General features: G+C 40.7%; 2 protein-coding genes across 2 annotated transcripts in view; one reads left to right on the top strand and one right to left on the bottom strand.

Annotated features, from left to right (window-relative positions):
* inpp5a (inositol polyphosphate-5-phosphatase A) overlaps positions 1–8,085 on the top strand; it is a 621,533-nt gene extending 613,448 nt beyond the window's left edge. Inside the window, exons 15-16 of the mRNA XM_068052673.1 lie at positions 6,308–6,395; positions 6,548–8,085. Coding sequence (XP_067908774.1) covers positions 6,308–6,388 — 81 coding nt within the window. The 3' untranslated portion in view covers positions 6,389–6,395; positions 6,548–8,085. The remainder of the gene's footprint in view (positions 1–6,307; positions 6,396–6,547) is intronic.
* Positions 8,086–11,854: 3,769 nt separating this feature from the next.
* Positions 11,855–14,010, bottom strand: nkx6.2 (NK6 homeobox 2). Its single transcript, XM_068053338.1, has 3 exons — positions 13,593–14,010; positions 12,927–13,099; positions 11,855–12,109 (listed from the first exon to the last, which is right to left on the bottom strand). The coding sequence occupies exons 1-3, from the start codon at positions 14,008–14,010 to the stop codon at positions 11,855–11,857; spliced, it is 846 nt and encodes a 281-aa protein (XP_067909439.1).
* Between the last annotated feature and the right edge of the window lie 1,282 nt (positions 14,011–15,292).

Genomic DNA, 15,292 nt, shown 5'->3' with positions numbered 1-15,292 from the left:
ATAGCACTAGAGTCAAGTCCTGATCTGTCCATTGGCCATGTTAGTCTGTTACATGTGCAGAATGCTCTGTAGCCCAGACTGTTACGATTCCGTTAGGGACCATTTAAAAAGAGAAAGTTGAATTCTCGGTTCTTACTGAAAGAATTATGCCACAATATTTCACATTTTAAACAAAACTTTACTGTACAAGAGTTCAACAAAGTGAAACATTGCTAACTTAGAACTACAATTTGGAAACATTTGTATTTTAAACTTAAAATCTTAGAACATGAAGACAAATCCTTTCAGCTCTAAATTTCAACAGAACACCCTCGTTTGACTATTACTTCCAACCCAAGATTCCCATACGTTACAAGATCTTGGTGGTTTGTTCACGTCTCCTGGGAGCAATCCAAAGTGTACCACAGCTCTTAAGAATTCACTTTGATTTTCCTTAATTTCTCAGCTATCTTCTGAGATACCAGATCTGGACTTCCTAGCTAGAACATGGGCCTGCCTCAAAACAGAAACACCCCTAGTTCCTGATGGCCTCTAGGCTCCTGAGCCAAACTGACTTCCAAAAGCCAACTGTTTGTCTGAAGCCTACAGATTTCCAAAAGCCAACTGACTGTATCAGCAAGCACACAGATCAAAAAACCAACAGACACCCCCTGCAAAATCTATTTCCATAGCAAATCGTACATATGGGATGTCCCAGATAGCAATTTAATTATTTCCAACTCCAAATCTTCTCTTTGATCTGGGAAATCATATGAATAATTTAAACCATGACTGAGGTGGTTGCAGACACACTGGGCTGCACTTTGAGTCCACCGCCAAAGTAGGTGGCGGATGTAAAAATAAATGTGGCCCATGCACATGGGCACCATGTCATGGAGCCGCTGCAATTTCAAACACGGCGGCTCATTTGTATGGCTAAGGCGCCCGCCCCCCACAATGGCATGGAGTGGGTGGACGAGCCATCGCAGGCAACCGTGTCCACTGCCAATGTGCACCTGCCGGCGCCATTTTTAAAGGGCTTACAGCCCTCAATGCATATTTAAAATTTAAAGGGCCAGGTACGTTTAAGTTTCCTAAAACTAAATAAAATAAACTTCCCATGCACTCTCCCACTACCGCCCCTCCCCCATGGCAAATCTCAACATTCCTGCCATTTTCCCTCACGGAATACAGATATTTAAAATTTGACCTCCCCCTCCCCCCCCACCAAGTTCGACACCTTTGTCCTTTACCCCTTCCCATCATCCCCTGACCAATCCGCAGCATTTTAACCCCACTCCGCCCTCCCGCACAGAGAAAAAACCCTCCTCCCCACCCCCCCCCACCTCAACACGTGTTGCGCCACATTTCCACGAATGGGGATTGAAAGGCGCGGCATTGTTGTCCGCCTGAATGAAGATCGGTGCGGCGATCAAGGAGGTGACGGGACCCTCATTAAATCAGGTATGTAAATTAGTTTACATATTGAAATGGGGGTCCCGTCACCGAGCGGCGGCACGGCTGCCACAAGACCTCGCCGCCAGCTTCTCAAACCAGGTGTTTTCTTTCGTCTTGCATTAAAAACATTCAATTCCCTAATTAAAAGTTACCTCTAGAAATTTAATACAAACCAGGAACCAGATCATCGTAATAGGAGGTCTAATGTTGCTAGCTCTAGATTGTTTCTGTAGCTATTAGACTTCAAGATGGTATAGCCAGAGCCTTAGATATCTCACTCAGAGAGGACTGCTCTTCTAGCAATCACCAGTAATCCAACTTTGTCTTGAAATTGATGGATGAAATTTCTTATGAGAAATAGCTTAACCTTGTCATGAATTTACTGCCACTAAAAAATGAGAAAATCTGGAGCAAACCTGCTTATAAACAAAGATAACTCTTGTCATGATTGCTGGAGCAACTTGTATGATGTCTTCTGAAAAACGTTATTTTCCTATACCATTAAAATTAATTATAGCCACTCCAGGCGCTGCTTCACAAACCACTGACCACCTCCAGGCGCGTATCCATTGTCTCTCGAGATAAGGAGGCCCAAAAGAAAGAAAATTAATACATTTGAATATAATATTTAAAGATAATTTGAAACCATATATTTAATTTATTATGAGAAATTCTTTATTTACATTATTCATTCAGTGAAAAATGTGTTTTTATCAATGGTCTGTACTTTGAAATCTTAGCCACATTTAATACATATTGTTTAAAGGGTAATTTACAGCTACTGGCTGAATATATGCTTTGTTCGAGTTTTAACAGTTATTTAAGTGTGCAAAGATGTGCTGACCTGAGCCATGTTGCTAGATGCATAGTGTATGGAAGTAAGGTATCTATCTTGGGAAAGCAAGAGAGACTGTACAACTCTATTGTCAGTTGGCTAAGGTGCCGATCCTGGAGAAATCTGTAGACCCAAGGGGAGAAAATTGGCATTAAGTTATTTAAGAGGTATGCTAATATGCTTTTCTAATTGGAATCATTTTTCAATTAACAGTATGGCAGCAACGTGGTTATATTACTGGCTTAGTAATCCAGAGGCCTGGACTAATGATCTGAAGATGAGTTCAAATTCCACCACAGCAGCTGGGAAATTTAAATTCAATTAATTAAATAAATTGGGAATAAAAAAATTACTCAGTTGTCATAAAAGCCCATCTGGTTTGTTAATGTCCTTTAGGGAAGGAAATCTCTGTTGTCCTAACCTCGTCTGAGTCAGCAGTGTGGTTTATTCCTAACTGCCCTCTGAAATGGCTTAGTTAGCCATTCAATTGTATTCAAGAAGGGGGCTCATCAGCTTGTTAAGAGCAATTAGAGATGGGTAATAAATGCTGGTCCTGCCAGCGATGACCACATCCTGTGAATGATGAAAGCAAAATGTGGTAAAAAAAAAAGGGGGTTCTTTTAAAGTAACCCAACAGGTGAAAAACTATGATTGTTATAACAGTAAAGTATTTTAAACTTTACAATTGAAATATTCAGTGCAGGAGTAGTTTCAGTGTTATTTGTAAGATGAATTGAAGTGGTTACAGGAGGATGTGCATCAACAGTGGCAGTATAACTCACTAGCCAGGTCAGCAGTCGTGAGTAACCTGAAGCCAAGCATAGACACAACCTCCAACAAAGTCTTAGTTTATTTTATTTAGGGATACAGCACTGAAACAGGCCCTTCGGCCCACCGAGTCTGTGCCGACCATCAACCACCCATTTATACTAATCCTACACTAATCCCATATTCCTACCACATCCCCACACCACCTACCTATACTAGGGGCAATTTATAATGGCCAATTTACCTATCAACCTGCAAGTCTTTGGCTGTGGGAGGAAACTGGAGCACCCGGCGAAAACCCACGTGGTCACAGGGAGAACTTGCAAACTCCGCACAGGCAGTACCCAGAATTGAACCCGGGTCGCTGGAGCTGTGAGGCTGCAGTGCTAACCACTGTGCCGCCCAGTTGAGATGTCTGAAAGCTGCCCCTACACATGTCCCACCTACCTGTTTTTTTAATGAAGGTTGACTCAAACCAATTGCCATTCTTTGCAATAATTTGTCACAAAATTTTCTGATTCAGTGGTTTTAAAACTTTTTCAGGCTGGGCCAAACTAACAAAACTCTTAACCTCTCACACCCCTCTAGTGAAAGATGCTGCTCATGGTAAATCTTCAAAAAACTGGCGCTTGCCATCAGCTGTCGTTCTAACTTTTCTCCAAACTCTTCCGTGCTTCTATATATCTCCCTCTTCCAGTTCTTTTTCACCTCCATCACTTCCATACCTCTTACTCATCTCCAGTTCAATGTCTTTCTCCTTCCATGTACATTTTCATTTCTCTTCTATTTCTGGTGCTCTCCTTCACTTCTGTATATCTCACTCTTACCTTCTGTGGTTTTCTCTCTTTACCCTTTGCTTTTGTTTTCTGCTTTCTCTCACTTTTATGTCTCTTAAATTTCTCTGACCTCTCTCACATTCAGCTCTCTATCTTTTCTTCTCCTTCTCCTCCTTTCATTTCACTTTTCCCTTTCTTACCACTTACCTCCTCTTTTTGTCTCTTTAGCAGTTTGTACTTCTCTCTACATTCATTCCTCAAAGATGGTACTCTATCAGGGGAGCATGAGAGAGAAGAGGAGGGAGCCAGATGGGTCTGTCAGGCTGCTAGGGAGCAGAACCTGAGAAAGAGCAAGCGGGTGTGGGTAGTTGACTTCAAAAAGATTATGCGCAATAGTTACAATGTTAGCTCATTTTAATTGAGTGGTCATTATAATAAGAGCCAGGTTAAGGCAAACCTTCAGGAATTTACAACTTGTTAATAATACTTGCAATCAAACCTGTGGCATTGTCTCATTCTATAGTTTTACTCAGTTGAAAATTGTTGTAAGTTGTTTTGAATAATATGTTTCAAAGGTCAGTGGAGGGGACCCTTCAGCACCATTGCATCCTCTGCCTCAACTGCTGCTTATAGATGTCTGAGGAGTTTTTGCAGAATAAAACCACCCCAAAGAGGGCTCGTGCCTCTATTGCCCCACGCCAGCGATTGGCCCCTCCCTGCTCCCAAGGCCCTGACAACCCAAGCAACAGTCGGATGACAGTGCTCTAAAAACAGGAAGTGCTGGAAATACTCTGCAGATCAGGCATCTGTGGAGAGAGAAGCAGAGTTAACATTTCAGGTCTGTGAACACGTTCTGATGGAACGTTAACTCTGGTTCTCCCTCCACAGATACTGCCTGACCTGCTGAGTATTTCCAGCACTTTCTGTTTTTATTTCAGATTTCTAGCGTATGCAGTATTTTACTGTTATTTTAGGACAGCCAACTGTGTAACAGCCCCGACAACCAATTTTTTCTGCAGCACCTGTGGAAGAGTCTGTCACTCTAGTATTGGCCTTAATAGCCACTCCAGGCGCTGCTCCACAAACCACTGACCACCTCCAGGCGCTTACCCATTGTATCCCGAGACAAGGAGGCCAAAAAAGAAGGATGACAATGATGACTGACTCCCTGCAACCACTGCCAGCATTCAACTGGGCAATTCTGCTGTAATGTTTGAAATTACCTGGGCAAGGAAAGCAGGTGGAGCAGAGGCCAGCGAGAGTCAGTACATGGGGCGGCACAGTGGCGCAGTGGTTAGCACCGCAGCCTCACACCTCCAGCGACCCGGGTTCAATTCTGGGTACTGCCTGTGTGGAGTTTGCAAGTTCTCCCTGTGTCTGCGTGGGTTTCCTCCGGGTGCTCCGGTTTCCTCCCACATGCCAAAGACTTGCAGGTTGATAGGTAAATTGGCCATTAGAAATTGCTCCTAGTATAGGTAGGTGGTAGGGATAATATAGGGACAGGTAGGGATGTGGTAGGAATATAGGATTAGTATAAACGGGTGGTTGATGGTCGGCACAGACTCGGTGGGCCGAAGGGCCCGTTTCAGTGCTGTATCTCTAAAACTAAAAAACTAAAAAAAACATGGCCCCAGCTCCTCTGTGTTTTCAGAGAGAAGCTGAAATCATTGGATTGTTGGTTTTAAATGTGATGATGAGCCAGCCAGGGAAGTGGGACATTAAAATTATCATGGGCATCAGGATGAAAGGAAGCTGAGAAGCTGTCCCCGGCCAAATGCTGGCCCAGGATTGACTGGGACAGTGGCTGTGCCACTGAGTGACACCTTCACTCACCCACGCTGGTTAGACTTCACCCTGGAGCAGAGCGGGTGCGGGACAGTATTCAAAGTGCCCATCTGATCCATGGAGTATATGAGAACATTGTTGCATTCAATTTTCAGTCTTTTTATTATTGGGCTCCTGCCTGCAATTTCCTAACTTTAAAAAAATAGCCTCTGCGTAGTACTAGCATTCTCACTCCTCTTTCTGAAATCGGCTGGTACCGGTCTGCATTTCTGGCTGTGGGTTTGAGGCGCTACGTTAACACATGATTTTCTGCTGGTTGGGAAAATTACGGGGTGGCGAGTGCAGTCGCGGAAACTGCGTACTCTCTCAGTATGATCCCATTAAACCTTACACCCTTGGAGGAAAACTATCTGCCTGAGGACGATGAGAGCTAAGAAAGGCAAATGAACACAGAACTTTAGGAACAATATGATACTAATAAACCGTTTTAACCCAAAAAAATACCTCTCTTTGACCCAAAAAAATTAGTCCTAACTCTCCCCCAATATTATCAATTTAACATGAATACACAGTTTAACCTTTTAATCTATGGCCGTTTTAAAAATCCGTCTATTTAAGTAGTCTAAACTCACGAATTCCTTCACGACTCAAACGTTGCACTTTGGAATATCCCATTGATCCAGTGATGTGTCTTTTCTTTCGACAGCCTGTCTTCCTGTTCTTTCGAATAGCTGCTGGGGCAGGTAAACCTAATAGAAATATGCGCAACTGTTGTGTGGTGCAGTGATGTGGTGGTAAATATTAATGTTTTATTTTATTTTTTACTATTCATCCATTTTCATTTTGGGTACTGAACTGATATGCTGGCACTTTTTAATGCTTTGGTTATTGTGGCTAAATATTTTCGTGATGATATTTTTGTTACTTTCTTTCCGTGACTTTGCAGCTAAAAGATATCAACGAAATGAGAAAATCTTTCGAGAAACTGCCCTCTAGTCTGTTTGTAACAAGCAAATAAGAAGTGGAGGCAAAGGGACATCAGAACACTCGCAAACATCTTTGTCATTCAACTAATGTTGATACTGTATTTCTTAGGGCCACGCCTCAGACTGCTCATCATCCATTTTGCTTTGACGTCTGAGGTCTGCACAAGACGGCCACACATACCTCGCCATTTCATACATTCCTGTGACACTTGAATTAAATGTGGGACAGTTTTAAAACGTGTCACAGATTTGTTGCCAAACGCTAACAGTAGAATTTACTACACCTTTTAAATATCTCACATTTATAATGTTTAGCTGAAAACATTGTCTTTCAACAGGAGTTGTTTCCTTATGTAAAGTTTTATGAAGTGCAATGCGAAAATTGTATATCTATACTGTATTAGAGAGAATTTTTGTACATTGGATTGTATAGATAGTGGAATTCCTTTCAGTGATGGTCTTATTGATATTTCCCTCACCTTTTTATGTCTGTGGTAGGCTAGTTAGGAATTTTCATTTTGGTGATTCCTTTTGTTCGATACTACATTTCCATATCTAGTTTTGAATCACAATTTAGCTACTCTTCATTTTTATATCCACTTTTAAAAGAAAACTAATTTATAATGTAATCTTTCCAGCAACCCTATGTGAAATTCCTTTCGTAAAGACTGGCTGCTCGTGGTCTGACAGATCAGCTATTATTATTATGAATAGCAGATTGAATATGTAAAAGTACAAGTTCTCGACCAAACTATACTTTAGATAGCTTAGACCGTGCCGTTGTTGATGAAATAATCTAATTGACTATAACTACCACACATAAACAACAGTCTCTCTGTGTTAAGTATTTCCATTGTAACTTATTCCTAAATAATGCCAAGTTTTCAGAATGTGAAATTTAATAGGATGGGTATCATAAGATTTTTTGTAAACTATTTCTGTCTATTTTTGTTACTGCATATGGTGCCAAGTATCTATGGACAGAATTTAGTGGGAATCTCTCCTTCTGGTATTAGCTTGCTAACTGTGCTTCAATGGACTGTATATAAAGCCCTGGAACTTGAAGTTGCAAATTTCGTATTGTACCGCCTATATTTAATCTTCAGCGCTAATGTTGCAAATTTTACACGCTGCCTTCTTTACAGCATTAAAAGATGATTAGGTCCGAAGATTGGAAACACAGCCAATGCCGAAACGTTTCCTCTATCGATTTAATTTAGTACACTACAAAGTTCACTAGCTACTTGATAGCAGTGGATTGATGCGTGTTTTCGTATAAATCACTACGATTGGAAATGATTTTGTGTCTGCCGGCAGAATTTATGTGGCCGTGACCGTGAGATCATTCTCGTTTGTAGACTAAGTGTAAAAACCAGTATGCAGACAAACTGTACCATGTATCAATAGCCACACACTGTAAACTATTTTATTAAATCAAAGATTCAACATAAGTGACGTTTATGGGCTATAGAAATAAAATTCTTTGTTTCTCAAACAATTCAAGTGACACGATTCGTCTTTTGTATTTCCGACTGTTCTTTCTAATAACCGGGATCAATTTGATTTGTAACTGAAATGCACCTTTTACCTCTCCAGAACTTATTTCTCTCTCTAACTTTTCATTTGATGTGCGATGCACGGCGCCCATTCCCCTCCTAAAGTGTAGTCTTGGATGGGGACAAGAGGACGTGGAAAGTAGGAGGTTCTTAAAAAGTCTTATCAGTCTACGACCCAAAACTTCAGTCACCAGGGTCACACATTACACCAAGCTGACGTGAGACCGGTTGCATTTCGGAGAGAGAGGGAAATCTGGTATCGTGTAATGAATGCAACAAAACAATAAGAAGCAAATACTGAGGGGGAATCTGTCCAAGTTTATGATTAAATCGATTCCCATCCTTCGATTATCACACAGGCCGAGTTGGTGTTTGTCTTGAACTCCAGTTTGGGACTTAAAGCCCCTTGGACTGCTGAGCAAACGAGCCGCAAAACAACAACACAAAACTTGCTGCAAACACACCCCGGATTAGGCAGCATCATTGAAGAGAAAGAGACAAGTTAAACATTTCAAATGCATGTCCCTCATCAGAGGAGCATTATCAAAACTAGATTTAAAAGATAGCAGATCTCATTGACTATTAGCGAGAAATCCGTAGGTTAGCGCTGGATTGTTGACTGTCTGCGGGCCCCACCAAGTGACCGAGCTCTCCCTCCAGAATCCGGAACAGGGCAGACCTGTGTGGGCTCCCGACATTTTTCACCCAGTGCAATGGAGAAAAGGCGGAACAGTTCCAACTTTGTATCGCCCTTTTCAGTAGAATGCAGTCTGTTATGTACAATCCAATTCAGTTTGTAAATATAAAATCTATTATCAATATGTATCTTTTCAAAACTCAACCTGCGCTTGAAAATCGATATAAATTATTCTAAAGTCAAAGAGTTAATTTCTAAAGATCTGGAAGTAAGGCCATCTGAATTGGTGAAAACTCCAGAAAATTATGGAGCAAGTGAAATAGATTTTGAAATATTAAAAGTCATTTGAAGACGAAACATTTAAGTATAAATGTGATCTATTTATGCAGTATCATTTTATTTTACAGCATGTTGGGTGTAATAACGGAGTTAACGCGGACTCGGTAGCCTTGAAAAGCAGAAGACCGCATGCGATATTCATTCACCTCATATATTCAGTTTCTTCCTGCATTTAAAATTGAAAACCCCTCAGTAACCATTATTTTATGTTTTCTTAAACCTGCTTAAGTATAGCCAGATGTATAATCTTAGCGGTCTGTCGGCTTTCTGGTCTCAAATTTGAACTTTGTGAACTATACCGAGCCGTATCAATTGTAACGAATGGAAAGGTTGTGTTACTATCTAGAAAATCGGTTTCTGTTAGGAAACATTCTCATCTTTACGGATTTGGAGTTTAAAGAAAGTGGAGCTCGGTATTCTTTCGATATTCCAGTTGACAAGCCTCGCTTCCTTTGACAGGTTGCTTTTGCTCGTTTTCTGTGTCTGTCTTCCCTTTGTGCCTGTCCTCTGGTGTGTGGAATATACCGTCACAACGTGACGATTCCACCCGACCTAACCTCCAATATCACAGTTCCGCTGTACATTGAAAATCTATCCTTCTATCCTTACTTCAGAACAGACCCCCCGCTCTCCTCCCTCAAAGAATCCAGAACACTTCGCTGTATGAGTTTCAAAGTTGGCAGGGCCAGCCGGTTTTACTATTCAACAAATGAGCAATTGAAATATGTCTGCGATAAGATATGATGCTTCGGTATTTTACTTGATATAGATCAGCGCGAGATGGAGATGGAGAGACCTTATCCCTTCATCTATAGCCACTTCCAGAACTGATATCATCTCCATTAACAAGGCCCACTGCCTTCTAGGCTTCCCCCAGCCCCACTGGAAATCCTGCGGGACATAGCTTTACCAGTAATTAAAAGCATTGTTGCATTTGTATTGAGCCATGGTGAATTTTAATGAATGTTCGAAAAGCTCGCTTTAGTTGTTTCAACGCATTAGATAATCTCGATGAATTTGTTTTTTTAAAAAATAATTTATTTAAACAAATGTGTTCCAATATTGGGTTACACGCACGGCCGTGTTTTTGACCTTCGGATGTCGAGACTGTGCTGCGGTATTAATTAGTTAATCGTTGTAAATCGCCTGGATTTTCGGAGTTTCCCGTCAAATTACAAGCAAGTCTCGAAATTAAAGGGGGATTCTACCATTACAAATATATTTGTTAGCTGGACTGGACTGAACATTTATCTCACCCCAGAATAGACTTTGAGCAGCAGGAGTGGAAACGTGGCTCAGACCCCAAACAGCAGACAGTCTAATCTCCCTTTCCATTCTCCCATAAAAAAAATCTAATTATCTCTCATTTACTCATTTTCGATCCATTTGATTTCTGGAATGATAACGGAGTTTGTCGGATGCAAAATAAGCTACCGAACCCGTGTAGATATTATGTAATAACAAAGTAAGTCATATAAAATGTAATTTCAATTCAAATCCAAAAGATGTGAAACAGATCAAAGGCGCCATCACACACTGGCAAACTCCATTCACGGAAACCAAGAATTTTGTTTCAAATAAGCTACCATTGAGAACTTTGGTTGGTTTATTGCCGGGGTTGGAACACACAGGCTTTATTGTAAGATTGAGCGTGTTAACTGCTGCAATATTATAAAATATCTAGTCATCGTGGATTTCGCCACAGCAGTGATTGTTACAGTGATTCTATTCTAAACATTTCCAATGCACAGACCTGTTGATTTCCCACCAGCTTTAAACAAAGTATTCGTCGCGATAACCTCAGGGCGAATTTTGTAAAATTAGGTTTGCTAGTTCGGGTTAATCGATAGCCTTTGTTTAAACGGTATGGACATGAACAATACGCGTTTTACTATATTTACATGAAATAATTCTGAATTTATTCCACGTTATCACACTTTAATTTTATTTCAGTCACCCGTTTACCAGAGAGTCGATGGTTCGAGTAATCGTCAATTAGTTATGAATTTGTAATTCACAGTTAGCTGTTAGTAAGTGCTGCTCTCAACTCTAATAACACCGCACAGGCTATCTCGCACTCACTTTAGGGCATAAAACCAGCCGGATTCTGACCATCAGGTTTCATATTGTTAAATAATTTATTGGTAATACAAAGTTTTTCCAACTATTGTGGACGCAATAATATTTCCTTCAAATCATCTTCAACAGAATGTTCAGAGGTTCCTTAGGATTTAATGGCGCAAAACAACAGCAAAGAAAAAATCTTCCGGAGGAAATCGCCTTTACAGGCGAAAACAAAATATTAGCCTTTGAATGTAAATACACAAAAAAAAAACTTTACACGTAATTTTTTTTACAACACAAACGTGCATCTTAATATGTACAGCTACAGTTTTAATCTGTAATTTATACAAAAGGATGAACTCTGATTGTTATTCCTTAACACTGAAAATCCGAAGAAGAGACTGAGTCTATGGAGACTGGGGGAGGACAGTGATATCCAGCTCTGCTTCCAATTTGTCTGCTGCGTCGGGTTCAGTTCAAATTATTTATATAATCGAGCTGTAAGATAATTCCATAACTTATTCTGTAAAAAATATATACATCTCACATACATTAGGCTGTACAACACATATCACAATTCTGTAGAACATCGATTTATTTTAAACGTTTTTATACCCTGGTTAATTCAGCCTTTGTAGCTGTTCAAATAATCTTTTTTTCTTTAAAGTTTGTCACAAGATCTCCGGGCTGTTGTTGTGTGGGTCCAGGATGGTCAGGGAGCTGGTGCTTTTGTGCTTTTTCAGTAATCGTGTAATTTTCTCGTCGTCTGAGTTGGGATCGAGGGGTCGGTTGTACTCGTCCTCGTCCTCTTCGTTTTCCGACGTTTCTTTGAGTTTTTCAGTCTCTGAATCGTGCTTTTTCTTGGCTGTGGCCATTTCGGCCGCGTGCTTCTTCCTCCACTTGGTCCGTCTGTTCTGAAACCACACCTGTTGCGAAAATAAAATTAAATATATAAATGTGTGTTCGACTGCATTCAAAACATCGCCATTTTAACCATCCTACCAGCTTGGGTATTTTCAAGTATCTTTTTTTAAAAAGTCAAGCAAATCTACATGTACAATATATAATTAAATCACTTTCTGAAATGTTAGGGATAGGGAAGGGAGCTACGAGTTTTCCCTTTACTCAATAGTTTCCCACAGGCTTTAAGTTACATGCAGCACCACGTGTAATGGGGAAATTATGAATAAAGAAATGTTTATGTCTCAATCCGTAGATCAGTAAGATCACGGTTTACATTGTTCCGACTGTTACTGCAAATGATTACCAGCGTCAGATTTCAATTTAGTGTTTCTGACACTCAAAATGAAACAGGGGTTTAACAAGAGCCGATGAAATGGACAATCCAGTGAAAGATTCCCTTCCAATTACAAGAGTGTTGTAATATGTAAAACGCTGCGTACAGATTTCTACAGCACAGATATTATAAAAGTGGTTATGGGAAACTTTTATTATTGATCAGTGTTGCAGTAGTCGTTTGAGTATCAAAACCAAACCTTCGTTTAAATCCGGGTCTGGTAAAAGCATTAGGTCAGCTTTGGTGAACTCTGATCAAATATATTTACAACCCTTCAGCATTAAAAGCAATATTTGAATGTCCAGTTCTGCTATATGCTAAATGAGACTGTTGTGATAGCAAATACTTAATAGTTTTGCAGTCCGCCTCTTTCCTGGCTGTAAAAACACACGTTGTGTAGGTTTTCGTGTGTGTACTTAATGCGATGAAGATGTGAAATGTTTTACCTTTACTTGACTTTCTGTCATTCCCAGAGAATAGGCTAACCGGGCCCTTTCTGGTCCAGCTAAATATTTGGTCTGTTCAAACGTTTTTTCCAGAGCAAAAATCTGTTGACCTGAAAACGTTGGCCTGGAATGTTTCTTCTTCCCGTCCTTGTCAAGGACTAAACTACCTTGCGCTGTGGGGAGGGGGAGGAACGAAAAAAAAACTTAAAACAGCTAAATATGGTATACATGGTAGACGATGGCATAGAAAACAAGCGAGGTCATCTAAACTAGCTCACCGTGTCTTTAAAACTTAAAGAGTATATACAACTGAGGAAGTAGCATTGGGCGCAGTCGTTTAATACTCGTTCTGTCTTCTTGGTCTCACAAAATCAAAACAATGAATTACTTTATGGTCATTATTTCCTCCACAAGGAGAGAAGTAACAAATTGTTGCTTTAATTAACCAGTTGAATGGTTGAATCAATGTTTATTACATATACAGTGTTAACGACATGGCAACGCTCATTCAGGAAAAGTTTTTAAAGGCTGGAGTGAAAACATTTATACAAAATCCACGACAAAACGTAAAAGTGTTTTAGAGTTTTAGCTAGTAATATCGAACAACAGACTTGAAAGTAGATTTTTTTCCCCTTAAAAAAAAAACTGTGCTTGGACAGTACGTACTTGGACAGGCCACCCTAGGATCTCTCCACGGGGATCCCTGCATCATTCCCGGCCAGAAGATGGGGGGTCTCCCCGGCAATTCTGCAAGGGGCTTGGGGTACCTGGAGACGGCCGCTGCTGTCGGGTTAAAATACATCCCCGCCGTTGTGGCAAGTCCGTTGAATCGCGGAAGTCCAGAGAGCAGATTGCCAGCCGTCGCAACAGGGCGGCCTAGAATGTCGCTAATTCCGTGCGGCGTCCCCAGCGGGATCTGTGCGTTCAAACTCGCCAGAGTAGGGGCTTTGAAGCTCGAGGGATTCTGCAAAGAGTAGGGGAATATAGATGCCTTCATTTCAGTCATATTATGAAGCGCAGCCAGCGGCGTACTGCTCAGGACGAATGCACTCTGGCGGTTATCCATCTGCCCGACGGCTAACATTTGATCAGATCATAGATTTGACAGGACCCACTGGTAAATGCTGCGAGATCTTGGATCGTGTTTTCTCTTGTTAAAAAAAAACTGGACCGGAGGTCAATGTGCCCCTAATGAGAAGTGTTATTGTTATTATTATTATCCAGACGTGTATCCAGTCCGAGAATTGTCCGAGAAGTCTAGGAGTTAAAGCTGCTTTAAGCTCTGGTGTCTTGCCTGACGCTTTCCCGGGTTTAAGGTGAAATTCACTCGATTCGATCGCTGGGGCGCGGGAGATGCGCTGATAAACCACAGCAGCACCTGCCACTCTCCCATCCCCATTGGCCAAGAACGACCAGGGTCGCCATGTGATTGGGCGAACGCCTGCAATTCCAGCTTCTTCTTGGCTCGGTTGAGGTGCGTCACTTCGGAATTCTGAGCAACCGGTTTTTGGTCAGAGGCCGAAACATAAATCCAAATCTGAGGCAACATTGGTTTTACTTTCAGGCTTATTTTATTTTAAAAAAGTCTAAGAAAACAAAGCTATTTCGCAGGAGTAAAACTCCCCCCCCCCTCATTTTAACTCCTCGTGCCTATGAGTAATGAGATCATTCAACTTAAAAAAAATAATTGGATTGGAGTTAAAAAAATTAACAATTTACTGCAAATTAGAGCCATTTCATTCCAGAAAGAGGAGTCGGCCTCACCAGTTATCATAAAGTAAATTGCCGTGCTATTTAAATGGTTTAAACGAACTCCAGTGCTATATGAAATGATCCGCGACAAACAGGAAAAGAACAAAATGAACAAGTGCAAATTGTCATCATTGCTCTGAGCTGTATCACCATACATATGTGCAGCAGTGGGATTCCTCTGAACTATAACGAAATGGTCCTCTTTAATTAAAATATCACATAAAGTGAAAGGACTGTAATAATGATCCTAAACCTTTTTATTCAGGAGGTTCCTATTAATATTTGTGAACATTAAGTTAATGGTCACGCTCATGGAGTTAATGCTTGAAAAACGCGTGTTGTCTATTGTAAAGACCTAGACAACTCAAGAACAGGCCACCTGAGCTGTTGATGTTAGCTAAACACAATCCGTTTCAATTTTTTATTATTTAAGTGGTTCTGACACACAGAAATGTTACAATATTGCTTGTCATTGTCAATTATCTGAAAAAGCCAGGGACTATCCATTTTATCAACTTTTCGCTGTAACGGGAATCATAACGCCCGCTTGAATTCGATTGGTCTGAAATTAAACGAACCAGTTTAGGACAGCTATTGTTATCAGAGGGAAGAAG

The sequence above is a fragment of the Heterodontus francisci genome, chromosome 20 (genome assembly GCF_036365525.1).
Source record: "Heterodontus francisci isolate sHetFra1 chromosome 20, sHetFra1.hap1, whole genome shotgun sequence".
Taxonomy (NCBI): Eukaryota; Metazoa; Chordata; class Chondrichthyes; order Heterodontiformes; family Heterodontidae; genus Heterodontus; species Heterodontus francisci.
This window is presented reverse-complemented; position numbering and strand designations above follow the sequence as displayed.

Excerpts from the sequence above, each read along its gene's own strand:
- nkx6.2 (XM_068053338.1), bottom strand. The coding sequence starts at position 14,010 with ATGTTAGCCGTCGGGCAGATGGATAACCGCCAGAGTGCATTCGTCCTG. Across the intron at positions 13,100-13,592 it reads TCCTAGGGTGGCCTGTCCAA|CGCAAGGTAGTTTAGTCCTT; the intron begins GTACGTACTGTC and ends CCCTCCCCACAG. Across the intron at positions 12,110-12,926 it reads TGACAGAAAGTCAAGTAAAG|GTGTGGTTTCAGAACAGACG; the intron begins GTAAAACATTTC and ends TTTTCGCAACAG.